Source organism: Artemia franciscana, chromosome 8, assembly GCF_032884065.1.
Source record: "Artemia franciscana chromosome 8, ASM3288406v1, whole genome shotgun sequence".
Classification (NCBI taxonomy): domain Eukaryota; kingdom Metazoa; phylum Arthropoda; class Branchiopoda; order Anostraca; family Artemiidae; genus Artemia; species Artemia franciscana.
In genome coordinates this window covers 34,566,692-34,582,903 of record NC_088870.1, presented here as the reverse complement: position 1 = coordinate 34,582,903, position 16,212 = coordinate 34,566,692, and the positions used below count along the sequence as shown (strand labels likewise).

Here is a 16,212-nt window from a genome sequence, read left to right as displayed (position 1 = left end):
GCATAATCAATTTTTGCGAAAGCCAGTGTTATGGCTTACTATAAATTTACCAAGGACAGTCCCTGGCTGATTTTATAGCCAGTTGTGATGAGATAGACGTAACCCGAGTGGTTGTGGAAGCATTATTTCTGTGATATTTCCGATTGCCATGGATATTGCCTATGGCTTATATTTACTGTTTGTTAATTAGGGTGCCATTGTTAATGACACATCACCAAATTTGTCGTTTTTACGCGTAATTGAGTAGCCTTTTTGAAACCGAACTTATTTATTATTCAAACAATTGAAGATCCAATAAAGATCTGGAAAATAGACATGTTTGTTCTTCAACATACTGAAATTTCAATTCTGGTTTCTAAATCTAATATTTTTCTCACTCAACAAGCTGGAAACTCGATAATAAGGGAATTCTAACAAGGGTTTCAACATTCAATTCCAACAATGTCCAGCTGTTACAATTGTAATTTTTTGTTGATAAACATTAAAAACAATTTTTGTTGAATCCAATTACCGAGATGTTCAAAATAACAAAAGTTCAAACAATCAAGAATGAACAAGGAATAATTGCTTTAATGAAAATTTATGAATGAAAATTAACACATTTATGCATATGCATACATATAACCACTTATACCTATTTTCTTAATCACATATGTACTTGGAGTATGTTAAAAACCATATGAGTGAAAAAACTATTTTGCAAAGCATCTGTAATTTTTATTTATAGTGAATTTCATATTACATTGCCCAATTGATTTTCAATGTTGATGAGACCTTTAATAAAATTTTCAATTTTTTGCCCTCGTTAAAAATTCAAGTTAACGCGGTGTTTGTCTTTTCTTTATTTTTATCAAGTAATCAAAGGGACCGTGAAAAAAGTTGCAATTATTGAGAGATTCAAATTATCGAGAGTCAACTGTAATACGTTTTCAAATAAAATATATGTAATTATAATTTATGTTTTTCTAACAAAGGAGCCCGGTTTCATCGGTCCATTTGTCAGGAAATTCCCATTTCGCGGGCTTTTTGCCACCTCCTTCTGCTCGCTTCGTTCACTATGGTGGGAAGCTCAAGCCTTCAGCTCTCTTACAGCATCATTTCCAGTTTACTTTTCTTGATTTTTTCTGTTAATCCTTTTTGAAATTTCAATAGTTTCTTTCCATTCTCATGGCTTCAAAATGCTTCTGCAATAGGTTAAGTTTCTAGCTTTGATTGATTTGTTCTTTATGCAACATAACTTAAAATGAAATGAAAATATAAAACGAGTTATTACCCATCTACCCTTTTCATTGAGCCTGAATTGATTACTGAATTTTCTTTTGACTAGCGTGATGCCGGATAATGAACTTATTTTAAACCCGTATTGAACTTCTGTTTTCGTGCATAGAGCTGAAAACCACAGTGATGATATAGTGAAAATAGCGTCCAAATGTTTTGAAGACGCTTCAATTAGTGTTGCAAAAAAATATTGTGGGCTGTCACTGGAACTTCCATTCGCGGGAATTCCAGCACTAAGAAGCAAGACAATCTGTTAGATACACTGAAAGTTTTCAAGCTAAGTGAAGAAAAAAGGTACGAATCCCCTAATTTGTCATCTTTCAGCCCGATGACGTTCCAATGATCCCTGGAGAAATAACAGCTTCTCTATCTAGAAAGGCTAATGAGCTTTGTGCCAAGTTTGATAACTTTGTCGCTACTGATCGCCAATCAACTCCCATCGGTGAAAGGGAAGTTCCTTTTCCTAGCCCCCAGACTACGAGGCCTTCTTATGCGGTTATCCTGAAAAACCCTTTTAAGGAATTTCAGGACGCTTCAAGCCGCAAGGTTTTCCTTCGTAGCGTCTGTGGTAGCTATGTGTCTAGTATACCTGAATCAAAGCCCCGTAAGAATGATTAGAAAGTAGTTGTTAATGATAAGCATACTGCAAACTCATTTGTTCAGGCTATGAAAAATAATGATTAACTTGTCGAAGCCTCTGTGAAATGCCCTTCATTCTTTGGGATTGTATGCCACGTCCCTCCCGAGACTACTGAAGAATAGGTCCGTAATATGGTTACAGGTTGTCTAGCAGCGTCCCATATAGGACCGACTCGGTCATTTAAGTTCGAGTTTGAGTCAAAGGAGAGTCAAACGAGGGCAATTCAGTCACCTCCCTGTTTCAGTTACGAAAAATTATCATTGTCGGAGTACAAGTTCCTGCCTGTGCTTTGTTATAAATGCCAGTTCTTTGGCCATGCAGTTAAGACGTGCAGAAACCCTGCAAAATGCTCCAGAATGTGCCGGTATTCACTTGAGTACCAAAACCACCCCTTGCCAAAATACTATAAAATGCGCCCTCTCTGGGTCTCCAAATCACCCATGCTACAGTTTTAAATGTCCTGAAGCGCAGAAGCTACTACTGAAATGAATGCTTCCACTCTAAATTTACTATCTTCGAACCTTAATGGTTCAACATGAACCATTAAAACTTTCTAACATGAAACATGAAACTTTTTAATAGAGGCATTTTATGTGCTGTTGATTAAATGCCTCTATTAGAAAGTTTCATGTCTTGTAGTGATATATATGGTTCTTTCGCGTACCAGTGCTGATTATTTGTTTATTTTTTTTTAGTTTTTTCTTGTTTCATTTTTCTTCTCTTTCCCTGCTTTTTTTATTTATCTTTACCTCGATTATATTATTTCTTACTTTTTTTCCTTATATTTTTTCCTTATACCTATGGTCTGGTGGGTTTGGTTATCGAGTGGAACTGCCATCCACCATGAGTAAATCGACGATTTGTATTAGTGGCCAGGCTTGTATCAATTCTTTGGGGGAACGTTTGCTTGAATTACAAAATAATCCTTTAGATATTGAAAATATAATCAATAATTCATTTGGAAGTAGAAATCAGAAGAATAATGATTCTAATTCGGCTTATAAAAGTAATTATGTTTCGCAATTAAATGGTTCTGCCTTCTCTAATCGAGATGATATTTTCTCTTTGTTTCATCTTAACATTTAGGGACTTTGCTCGTCTTTGGATGAGCTGAAACGGATAGTTAGTGGTGGAACTCCTGAGGTTAAAGGATTATGTGAAACTTTCCTGGATTCAAAAAGGATATCCTATTAGATATTCCAGGATATAAGATGGAGAGGCTGAATAGGAAACAGATGGCGATAAGTGGTCTTGTTCCTTATTTTGCTGATCGTCTTGCATATAATGTCCGGAGTGATTTGAGCAGAAATGAGGAAGGAATCTCTGAATCCCTTTTTATTGAGATTAAATCAATGCGAAAGTATTTAGCTGTGGGTTTGGTTTATAGGTCCCCCAGTGGGTCTATTCCTTCGTTTATGAAAATTCTTGAAGAAGTTTTGGACTCAGTCCAAAAACATCCCTATGAACTAATCCTTATGGGTAATTTTAACCTCAACCTGCTGGATCAAAATTCTGCTTCAGCTATTGACTTTTGTCGATGATGCTGTCTTCGGGTACTCTACCTTCAGTTTGTATACCAATCTGAGTTACTGACACGCAGGCGTCTCTTATTGATAATATTATTTCGTCACTAGATGTCTCAAATAATTTGGTGCTGGTTAGTGAAATTTCTGATCATTTTCCCCACCATTTCCCGATATAAGAGTACTGATAAAGCACACTGTATAGCATCACCATCTAATCTCCCATGTTTCCGTTATGGTGATACTGAGCTATGTCTATTTAATTCTCGTCTGGCTGGTCTACCATGGGATAGTTTGGTTTCTGATTCAGATTTTAATCACACTTATGACTCTTTTTATGATTTAGTAAAAGAAGGATTCCTGGAAATTCGCAATCAGGGTCCAGCGCCCAATATTTCGAACCAACTTCAAGGGAGAGCACCACTGAATCCATGGGCGACTTCAGGCCTCAATAAAAGCTGGAAAAGGAAAAATTATTTGTGGAAGCTTTACAAGGCTTCATCATCTGTAGCTCATCTTGAACGATTCAAGGCCTATAGAAATATATTTAATTCTCTGTGTCGGAAGGCAAAGTCTCAGTATTATCATAGGAAACTTACTGAATATGGGATGGATGTTAGGAAGACATGGCATTTAATAAAATCAGTTCTTAGACCTACTCCTCCTCTGCCTTCAGTTCCATCAATGCTGATACTCGATGGTAAAACCGTCCAAGGAAATGCAGATGTTCATCAAAAACAGATGTTCTGTCACCATTGACTATCCTTGTCAATCTGTCTTTAGAGAAAGGAATTTTCCCTGAATCTCTCAAGCGAGCTTAGGTTATAGTGCTGCATAAAGGTGGTTCTCGGACTGATCCTGCTAATTATAGGCCAATTTCTCTCCTATCTGTTTTCAGCAAAATTTTTGAGAAGGCTTTACTATCCAGGCTTCTTAGTCTTCTGGATGCAAAAGCATTTTTGCATGATTTCCAGTTCGGATTCAGAGCGAGTCACTCTACGGAAGAGGCTTGCGCAGCTTTCTCGAATTTCATTCATTCGGCAATAAATTCTGATCATATCCCAGCCGCTTTATTTTTAGATGTTTGTAAAGCTTTTGATTCCTTAACACATCAGATTCTTCTTTGTAAACTATCGCATATTGGCATAAGATCAAACACTTTTTCTTGGTTTGATTCATATCTTTCTGGTAGGCTTATTTCAATTGATCTGCTTTTCCGCAGCCCTTCTGATGTATATTATGGCGTCCAGCAGGGATCTGTTCTTGGTCCCATTCCATTTTGATTTATTTTAATGATCTACGTTCGGCGGTAAAAAGCACCAGGCCTCTAGCATGCTGCAAGCTGTGTCATCGTGATGCTTGGTCGTGTTCCAATACTACTTCTAACGAAGATTTTCTTGTTGCTTTTGCTGATGATACCACTCTTGGGACCCTAGGAAAGACGGAATATGATATCAAGTCTAATCTTGTGACATTATTCGAGAGAGTTATTCCATGGTTTAATGCAAATTACTTGGTCTTGAATGTTGGTAAGTCACATTTTTTTTTTCTAGAATCGATATAGCTTTTCTTCAGCTTACACAACTTCAGGTGTCAAAAGGCTCCTTGTGTAGACCAGAGAATCGGGTGGTCCGGTTTCTTGGTACCCTACTTATTGAGAATCTTTCATTCAGAAAGCATATAGCCATGATTAGGGTTAAGGTCTCACGGAATACGGGTATCATTTGAAAACTTAGACACACATTTCCCTGATCAATTCTGAAACTTTTTTTTTCTGTCTTGTCCAGTCATATGTTCCCTATTGCCCTATTGTATGGATGTCCACTTTTCCGTATACGCTGCGATCACTTTCTGTCGTTATAATAAAACACAGCGTTTGGTTATGGACACGAACTATTCCTCACCAACACCGCTCTTAAGTCTACAGTCTATTATTTCTTGTGCTTCATTTGTGTTTCATCAGCTTCACGGCAATCTTCCAAAATCTCTTCGGAAAACTCCTCTGTTTATTTCTGATTTAGCTCGATATAGCCTCCGTTCTTCAAATGATTTTTACATTCCACCAACCCCTACTATTCGATCAGATTTCAATCCCCTCATTGCTTGTCAAAAGGTTTGGAATTCACCTTATTCAGTGCAGGGATTCCACTCGTTTCGGACTTTTAAAAGGTTTCTTAAGGATTATTTAATAAAGAATAAAATAGAATCAAATCTTTTTTTCTCCTCTGAGGAATCTATGTCCCCTGTGTTCTGTTCATGGTATGTGGTTGTCTTCTCTGCACTTGACTCACAGGCTTCAGGCATGTTCTCTATGTTTTTTTTGCAGTTGTTGCTTATATTGTAGTTGTTGCTTGTATTTTTTTTTATTCCCCTTGTATCCCTGGCCATGGAGCCTTTTGAGGGGGAATAAGTGTATTGTAATTCAATTTTGAATTGTATTTTATATTGTCTTGTATTTAATAATAAATCTCCCTCTCTCTCTCTCTCTCTCTCTCTCTCTCTCTCTCTCTCTCTCTCTCACACACACACACACACACACTCTCTCTCTCATTTGCTTTACACACTAAGTGATATTTTCCTAAATATGATTGATGCTTTCAACCTCCTCCCCCCTCATCCAACCTTCAAACACAAGTCTAAATTTAATTACAATGCTTTGCTATTTAACAAGAGCTAAGAGCTCATATGGCACTTGTCACGAACCGGAAGAGCCAAGAGCTCATATGGTATGAGCTCTAGCAAAGTTCGAAGAATCAAAAGATTGATCTAAAAGGAAAATCAGAGGCTTAATTCAGGTCGGGATTTAAAATAAGAGCTCTGAGTCACGAGGCTCTTCTAAATATCAAAATTCATTAAGATCCGATCAGCACCTCCAAGTTATAAATCCCTTATTTTTTCCAATTTTTCCTCTCCCTCCAGCCTCCCAGATGGTCGAAATGGGGAAAACGACTTTATCAAGTCAATTTGTGTAGCTCCCTGAGACGCCTACCAATTTCATCGTCCTACTACGTCCAGAAACACCAAACTCGCCAAAGCACAGAACCCCACCCCCTAACTCCCCCAAAGAGATACAGCACGGTTACGTCAATCACGTATCTACGACATTTGCTTAGTCTACCCACCAAGTTTCATCCCGATTTCTCCACTCTAAGCGTTTTCCAAGATTTCCAGCTTCCCCCTTCAACTCCCCCTATTGTCAACAGATCTGGTCAGCATTTGATATAAGAGCTCTGAGACATGAGTTTTTTTCTAAATACGAAATTTCATTAAGATCCGGTTACTGGTTCTTAAGTTAAAAATACTTCATTTTTTCTATTTTTTACAAATTAACACACACACCCCCCAGCTCCCCCACAGAGAACAGATCCGTTCCAATTATGTCAATCACGTATCTATAACTTGTGCTTATTCTTCCCATCAAGTTTCATCCCGATCTCTCCACTCTTGGAAAGAGTTTTCCAAGACTTCCGGTTTCCAAGATTTCTGTTTCTCCCTCCAGCACCCTGTGTCCCCGGATCCAATTCGAATTGAAAATGGAGCATTTGAGACATAGGATCCTTCTGTATATCAAGTTTCATTAAGATCCGATCATCCATTCGTAAGATAAAGATACCTCAATTTTCACGTTTTCCAGGAATTCCGGTTTGCCCCTCCAACTCCCCCCAATGTCACTAGATCTGGTCGGGATTTAAAAAGATAACTATAAAGCACAAGATCCCTCTAAATACCAAATTTCATTAAGATCTGATCAGCCGTTCGCAAGTCACAAACACCTCATTTTTTGTAATTTTCCGGATTACTCCCCCCCCCTCAGCTCCACCAAAGAGAGCGGATCCGATCTGGTTATGTCAGTCACGTATCTTGGACTTGTGCTTATTCTTCCCACAAAGTTTCATCCTGATCTCTCCACTTTAAGCGTTTTCCAAGATTTCCGGTTCCCCCCCCCAACTCCCCTCCCCAATTACACTGAAATCTGGTTGGGATGTAAAATAAGAGATCTGAGTTACGATGTCCTTCTAAATATGAAATTTCATTGACGTTGATCACTCCTTTGATACCTCATTTTTTCTAATTCTTCAGAATTAACTCTCCCCTCCCCCAACTCCCCCAAATAGAGCAGATCTGTTCCGGTTATTTCAGTCTCGTATCTAGGACTTCTGCTTATTTTTCCCACCAAGTTTCATCCCGATCCCTCCACTCTAAGCGTTTTCCAAGATTTTAGGCTCCCCCCAATTTAACCAGATCCGGTTGGGATTTAAAATAAGAGCTCTGAGACACGACTTCCTTCTAAATATAAAATTTCGTTAAGAACCAATCACCTGTTCGTAAGTTAAAAATACCTCATTTTTTCAAATTTTTCCGATTTAACCGTCCCCCACTCCCCCCCCAATGTGGTCAGATCAGATCAGTGACTATGTTTAAAAGAGTAAATATAACTTAAAGTAACCTAAGATATCACAACTTACTTTAACGTTCTCTGGTAGCTTTGTTGGGAGCCAAGTGAGCTTATTTGAATCTTGTGAATTCCCGAGCTGGTCTACTGAGTCTAAGAAAATATACATCGGCATTTCTGGAGTAGCAAACGTCAGTAGCTGTTTGAAATACGCGGTTAATGGTACTAGATCTGTAGGTATATTCTCAAATGGTAAAAGATAATTATACGATATCTGGAAAACAGAAAAGGATACATGTCATTGAAAACTATCAACCAATATTGATTGAATTGAAACATTCTTTATACAATTCAGTTAATATTGGTTAATAGTTGCATTTAAAATTGCATCTTAGCGATAGCAAAAACAGCTGTGGCTAGCTCCATAGAAACAGTAAAAGGATAACAATAAAATTCAATGCAAAAAAGTCTAACAAAAGAGAAGAAATACAAAATGTAGAAATTTACCTGCCAATAATTATAAATATACAAATATAATTAAAATACAAGAAATATAAATGTAACTATAGCTATAAGTATACCTCACAGTGGTAGCTGTCGACAATTTCAGTTCTGAAACCTGCCGATGAGGTGTTCGTGGTACTAGTGTAGCTATGCTAGCCGCTGTTTTGCTTCCCCACCCTGCCACTAGGACCATTCATGATGCCAATGTTTTCTTGTATGCAAGACATATGTCTTTTGACCTTTAACCTCATTTATCTGATATACCTTAGTGTTGGAATAAAACAGGTTTTTTTTCTTGTATGTAAACAGAATGGACCCCCAAGTAAATATGTGAAAGTTAACCTGATTAATCTAAAAGATATTAACCCGCTCGGTTTTGTGCAGGTGGATATTCCGCAAGTTTACGGTGTATGACATCACAAATGGTAAACTTGGCCCGATTCAAAGCTAAGATCTTCGGAACTGCAGAGCAGCCATATTTCAAAACACACTTTGAAACCAAAATATTTATACAATATTTATTTTACTAATTAGAAAACCGGTTCTTTTTTCTTTAACAAAAGATTTTTGTAAACCTGGTTTTTATATTGGAGTGCACACCTCTTTTCTCTCCCAATTTTACTTTTTTCGACTTTACGTGTACTCCAGCACCAACCCATACTATTCAAAAGACTATATCTTATTAATTTAAAACAAGTTGTTTTTCTTTATATTCCTCCTAAATATGGTTTTTACATTAGAATGCATGCAGTTTCTCACTCTTAACCTTATTTTTTTTGGCCTTATGTATAACTATAGCACTAACAAATAAAATTCGAAAGGTCCGTATTGAGGCCTAGTCCTTCTGAAGACTAGGGGCCACATACAGTTCAATTTGTTTAAATCACACTTTTATTGTAATATTTTCGCCTATACCAATTTTTTAACGCTTGCTTTTCCATTAATTTTAACCAATCATTTTCTGTAGTTTAACATTTGGTCCTTATTAAGGGGAGCTCTCTTTATCCTACTCTTGAGGCCCTGGCCCTTTTAGGGTTTGGGGCCGACATGGTGATCCATTTTTCTAGCTCACATTTTCTAGCTTATACTTTAGCGCATATCAATTTTTAACGTTTTATTTATGAATTTCAACAGTTAATTGGTTGTTTGGGGCTTTCAGACTTAGGTTTTTTAGCTTTTAGTGGAGGCTTGGCTCCCGGGGCCTATTATTTGAGATGTTCACCTTGGTGTTACTGCATTTGATGTGTCTGAAGCTATAAATTAGAATATTCAGTGGTCAGTTTGGGCTTTTCAGACTTTGGTTTTTTACCTTTTCAAGGGTGGTTGGCTCCCGGGGCCTATTATTTGAGATGTTCACCTTGGTGTTACTGCATTTGACGTGTCTGAAGCTATAAATTAGAATATTCAGTGGTCAGTTTGGGCTTTTCAGACTTTGGTTTTTTACCTTTTCAAGGGTGGTTGGCTCCCGGGGCCTATTATTTGAGATGTTCACCTTGGTGTTACTGCATTTGATGTGTCTGAAGCTATAAATTAGAATATTCAGTGGTCAGTTTGGGCTTTTCAGACTTTGGTTTTTTACCTTTTCAAGGGTGGTTGGCTCCCGGGGCCTATTATTTGAGATGTTCACCTTGGTGTTACTGCATTTGATGTGTCTGAAGCTATAAATTAGAATATTCAGTGGTCAGTTTGGGCTTTTCAGACTTTGGTTTTTTACCTTTTCAAGGGTGGTTGGCTACCGGGGCTTATTATTTGAGATATTTTGGCTGCTGGGGTATTACATGGTTTTACTTATCTGAACTTGTGAATTAGATTAGTTGGTTGCCTGTTTGTGTTTCTAGACTTAGTTGTCTTAGCTTTTCTTGGCTGTTTGATTCCCAAGAATTATTATTTGAGGATCTTTACTTTGATATTTCGTGGTTTGACTTGCCTGAAATTGTGAATTACAATAGTTAAATGGCTCTTCAGGACATTCAGACTTTTTGTATGGTTCCCGAAGCCAAGTATCTGAGATGCTTTCTTTGGCATTTGTTGCTTTGGCTTGTCTGAAGTTCAAAATTAGAATATTTAGCTGGCTGTTTCAGGTTCCAAATAAAACTTTTTGAATAGTATTACTTGCAGTTGGGGTATACATAAAGTTGAAAAAGTAAGGTTGGGAGTAAAAAATTCAATGTGAAAGCCATACTTAGGAGCAGTATAAATAATAATAATATTTATTTATAATCCATTTATATCAAAAGATAAATAGTGGAGTAAACCCAAACGAAAATTAATAAGAACATGAAATAAAAAAGAAAATCACCAAAACCAATTAAACAGCAATAGCATTAAATAAATAAAATTAATAAAACAAACAAATTAAACCATGGTGAGGCGACAAACCCTGATACACTATTTCTGAAAGCCGTTCGTGTAAGCCAGTCAGCTTCTCAGTAATATTTCTAAGGTAAAACTTATTTATTATTTTTCGATTCCTATACCAAAGAGGAAGACAAAGAAAAATATTTACAAAAGTGGAAATAGGCCACGTGAATATCACTAAAATCCTTATTCCTAAGCATAGGATAAAAACTTGTTCTGAATCAATAAAGTAAAAGCATTTTAAATAGTCTTTCTAGGTGATGGGGTAATAAAGTTGATAAAAGTAATGCTTAAAATGAAAAAGGTGTACACTCCAATGTAAAAAAAAAAACAAACCAAAAACAGGTCTATAAAGAAAAAAAAAAATGTTCTTAATTAATATATGCAAAGCTGAAAAAATTAAGGTTAAAAGTGAAAAGGGCTTGTACGCTAATGTAAAAACCGGGTTTACAAAAACTTTTTGTTAAAGAAAAAAAACTTGTTCTGAATGAATAAAATAAAGCATTTTGGAAAACACCTAATGCCGAAAAAGTAAGCTTGGGGGTGAAAAAAGCTATACAATACAATATAAAACCCGATTTAGGGGGAATATAAAGAAAAGAACATGCTCTGAATTAATATACGTAAAGCCAAAAAAGTAAGGTTAAAAGTGAAAAGGGTATGTACGCCAATGCAAAAACCAGGTTTACATAAACCGTATATTAAATTAAAAAGAACTTGTTTTGAATCAATAAAATAAAGCATTTTTGATAGTATTGGTAGGTTTTGGAATATATGTAAAGTAAAAAAAATAAGTCTGAGAGTGAAAAATGGTGTGCACTCCAATGTAAATGAAAAACATATTTGGAGGAACATAAACAATAGAACTTGCTCTGAATTAATATATGTAAAGCCAAAAAAGTAAGGTTAAAATTGAAAAGGGTGTGTACGCCAATGTTAAAACTAAGTTTAAAAAAATTCTTTTTCAGAGAAAAAAGAACATGTTCTAAATTAATAAAATAAAGCCTTTTGAAAAGTATTGGCTGATATCGTAGCATACGTAAAGTCGAAAAATAAAGAAAAAGAATTTTTTTCCGAATTAATAAAATAGAGCCTTCTGAGTAGTATTGCTTTGTGTTGAGGTATGCATAAAGTAAAAAAAGTAAGGCCAGGAGTGAAAAAAGATGTGTACTTCAATATAAAAAAAAGATTTAAGAGGAATATAAAGAAAAAAGAAGTTGCTCTGAATTAATAAACAAAGCCTTTTGAATAGGGTTGATTGTGGTTAGACTACATGTAAAGTAAAAAATAGTAAAGTTGGGAGGAAAAAGGGTGTGCACTTTAGTGTAAAACAAGATTTTAGAGGAATACAAAGAAAAAAGAACTTGTTCAGAATTAATAAAATAAAGCCTTTGGATCTTATTGCTTTGTTTTGAGGCATGCATAAAGCCAAAAAAATAAAGTAGATAGTGGAAAAAAGATGTGTGCTCAAATGTAAAAAAAACAGATTTAAGAGAAATTTAAAGAAAAAAGAATCTCTTCCTAATCTATAAAATAAAGTCTTTTGAATAGTATTGTCTGGTGTTTGGGTAGTCACAGTCAAGAAAGTAAGAATGTGTAATCCATCGTAAAGAACGATGATGACACAGTGTATTTTTTATTTGTTTCGGACCTGCTATCTATTTCACTGGTATCGATTACATCGTTGGAGATTAGTTGAGTGGTAGACTGATAAACTGATAATGTGAGTGATAAAAAAGGTGTGTAATCCAATGTAAAAACCAGATTTAGCAGAAATATAATGAGAAAAATTTCTTTGAATAAATAAAATAAAGCCCTTTGAATAGTATTGGTTGGTGTTTGAATATACGTAAAGTCGAGATAGTAAGGTTGAGAGTGAAAAAAAGGTTTGCACTCCAATGTAAAGACCTGATTTAGGAGGAATCTAAAGAAAAAGAATTTGTTTCTGAATTAATAAAATAAAGCCCTTTGAATAGTATTGGTTTGTGTTGGAGTATACGTAAAGTCGAAAAAATAAGGTTGCGAATGAAAAAAGGGTTTGCTCTCCAGTCAAAAACAAGTTTTAGAAGGAATATAAAGAACAAGAAGTTGTTCTGATTTAATAAAACAAAACCTTTTGAACAGTGATGGTTGGTGTTGGAACATATGTAAAGTCGAAAAAAGCAGGGCTGGGATTTAAAAAATGTTTGTACTCCAGTGTAAAAACAAGATTTAAGAAGAATATAAAGAAAAAAGAAACTTGTGCAGAAATAAATTAAAGCCTTTTGAATAGTATTTTAGATAAAAATAAAGTCGAAAAAGTAACTTTACGCATAAAAACCCGATTGAGGAGGAACATTCAGATAAAAAAATGGTTTCTGAAATAATAAAATAAAGACCTTTGAATAGTATGTGTTGGTGTTGGAGCATATGTAAAGTCGAGAAAGTAAGGTTGGCAGAGAAAAAAAAAGGCGTGAATTCCAATTTAAAAACAAGATTTGGGAGGAATATAAAGAAAAAAGAACTTGTTTCTGAATTAATAAAGTAAACGCCTTTGAACAGTATTGGTTGGTGTTGCAGCATACGTTAAGTTGTAAAAAAGTAAGGGTGGGAGTGAAAAAAGGTGTGAGCTCTAAATTAAAAAAACAGACTTAGGAGGAATATAAGGAAAAAGAACTTCTTCTGAATTAATAAGATAAAGTCTTTTAATAGTATTGCTTGGTGTTGGGGTATACATAAAGCCGAAAAAGCAATTTTGGGACTGAAAAAAGGTGATCACTCAAATTTAAATGTTGTGTACAAGAAACCATTAGCATCATGAAGGCTCATAGAGGCAAGGTTGGGAAATGAAAATATAACAAGAATAGTGACCATAGCGCTACAACCCCCCTAGGAGCAGGTTTGGGAACTAAAAAATCTCCCAGTTTAGCTATACTAGCACCACGAACATCCCTAGCGGCAGGTTTTGGAACTAAAATTTTCAACAGCTACCATTGTAAGGTATTTAACTGTTACAAGAAATTTGCAAGTATTATAACTTCCTTCCTAGCAACTTATCTTTGCTATGCCGCTTATCTTTTAGCCGCATATTTCTTTGTTCTTTACTTTCATCTTTGACTCGTTGTAATTGTCGTTCTCGCAATTATTCTAACTGCAAAATTTGTTATTCTTCATTTTCGTTTATCATTACATTAGATATTTTTTCACTGCCCTTTGACCCAGCTGCTTCGGGTGGTCTTATCACATTTGATCGTCTATATTGTTCATTTTCATCCATTGTGAATTTACATTTCTCAGGCCATCTTCTTAATCTTGTCTCATTGGATAGTCCAGTTTGTTAATTCTAAGCAATCGCTGATTTACGTTTTTATCCTCTAGACATTATGAAACTACTGAAAATGCCAGTAGTAATCAGACTCGTTACACTTGGTATTTCATAATTAACTATGTTTTTTGTGTAATTGTGCATGCCTCGTAGACACTAAAAACCATACAGCCACCCGTGTGGCAAAAATGACGCATTTATGCTCTTAAAATGCGCTCATAAATGTGTAGTCACTCATAGGTTTTTTTTTCCAAAATTAAGGCTATTAAAAAAATTTTTTTCAAACTTGTGACTTATCTAGATCTTTTTTGAGGCTAGAAAGTTCCTGGGTGTCGATTTGGCGAAAAAACATAGTGCCGTTTTAAAAAAAATTAAAAATATACCAGTATTGCTCGTTTAAATATACCATTATTGTTTCTTTAATATATATATATATATATATATATATATATATATATATATATATATATATATATATATATATATATATATATATATATATATATATATATATATATATATATGTATATATATATATATATATATATATATATATATATATATATATATATATATATATATATATATATATATATATATATATATATATATATATATATATATATATATATATATATATAACTGTGTGTTGTTATGCAAATGAGTGTTTTTTTCCTCTTTTAAGAGTTGCTTAAAAATCAGTTTTTGAAGGATCTGCACCAACTCAAATTGTGTATGATCCCCCATGAAATGAAAGACGGGCTACCACGCTGAATAAGTTGAAATTAAAATGACTTACCTGCTGACACAGAGATGTTAACATTGGGGCTAGGGCACTACTATCAGGAGTTGTTCCACAGAATCTTAGAAGAAGTAGAGGTTTAATTTGTTTCGGTTGGTCATCCTTCTTTGCCTCCGCCTGCTGTATTCGTGCCATCATTTCTAGCTTTTCCTTTTCAACACTATCTGACCTAACCTTCTGTAAATACTGCAATGATATCATTTGAGCCTGGTGGGAAAATCTAACACGTTTCCTAGGTTGTTTAACATCTTCGCTGGCCTTTGAAAGTTGACCAGCAAGGCTTAACTTTTGACCAACTCCTAGTTTATCAGGTTTCGGCTCACTGGATATTTGCTTTGTAGGCACTTGGGTGCCTCTTCGCAAAACACGCGTTCTTCTTGGTAGAGAAGAATTGCTTTCAAAGCTTCTATTGCTTTGAGTTGTAGCTTGCGAATCAGTACGGACAGATTTCGAGCTAGGCTTTTTGTTATTTTTCTTCTTTTTTGAGCTTAATAAAATTGTCGGGGCAAGACTGTCATCCCTGCTATCTATTTCACTGGTATCGATTACATCGTTGGAGATTAGTTCAGTAGTAGACTTTCTATCTTCTTCTCCAATTGTGACTTGAGAGTCTGAAAGAAAAATAAATTAATTATCTATCTCTTTTTTCAAGATAAAATATCTCTTTTTTTCACATTAGACAATTAAATTTTTTCATCGAAATCAAACAGTTGGTGATAACGATATTATAGTAAGGAGCAACACGGCTCAGTAGTAATGGAATTTCTAAAAAACGGAATTTTTATATCAATAGAAATATTCAAAAAATTGTATTATTATGGTTATACAAGTTCAAGTTCAAGTTCTATTTATTTTCATAAAATAACAATAACAAAAACAATGTCCCAAAGGGCTCAATGGCCTGTTATTTGGGAAACGGCATACAATAAATAAAGAATCATAAAACTTGTCATAAACATGCTAACCAACATCTAAATATAAATATGTAAGGAAAAGAAATCAACTCACCGGCAGTCCCCACGAAACAGCGACCCTCACATCATCCAACAATAAAATACAAATTAAAATTCGCGTCATCGAGGATACAACACCAATAAAACAACAACCCAAAAAAGAAAAAAAATAAGAAATAAACCGTAAGAAACATTTAATAAGAAGCCTTTAATAAGAAACTTTTCATCTGTCTCTTAAAGGAGCCAAGTGTTGGTGACTGCCGGATCTCAGTGGGAATCAAGTTCCAAGCACGCCCCACAGTCACAGCCAGGTTGAAATCTGAACGAACCGAGGGACTAGCTGGAATCATCACATCCTCTCGGTTACGAACCATATACAAATTTACTTCCCCTACTAGTTTAAGAAGTCCTGAAAAACAACATGGGATATCTCCCTGGAAGTATTGATATGCCAACG

At 35.2% G+C, this 16,212-nt stretch overlaps 1 protein-coding gene across 3 annotated transcripts in view; it reads right to left on the bottom strand.

The window, feature by feature from the left end:
* The window catches only part of LOC136030337 (NACHT and WD repeat domain-containing protein 2-like), a 195,887-nt gene that overhangs the window by 135,060 nt on the left and 44,615 nt on the right, over positions 1-16,212 (bottom strand). For all 3 annotated transcript variants that reach the window (XM_065709251.1, XM_065709254.1, XM_065709252.1), the window contains exons 9-10: positions 14,800-15,413; positions 7,908-8,108 (exon numbers count right to left, since the gene is read on the bottom strand). In XM_065709251.1, the coding sequence (XP_065565323.1) occupies positions 7,908-8,108; positions 14,800-15,413 (815 nt within the window). The remainder of the gene's footprint in view (positions 1-7,907; positions 8,109-14,799; positions 15,414-16,212) is intronic.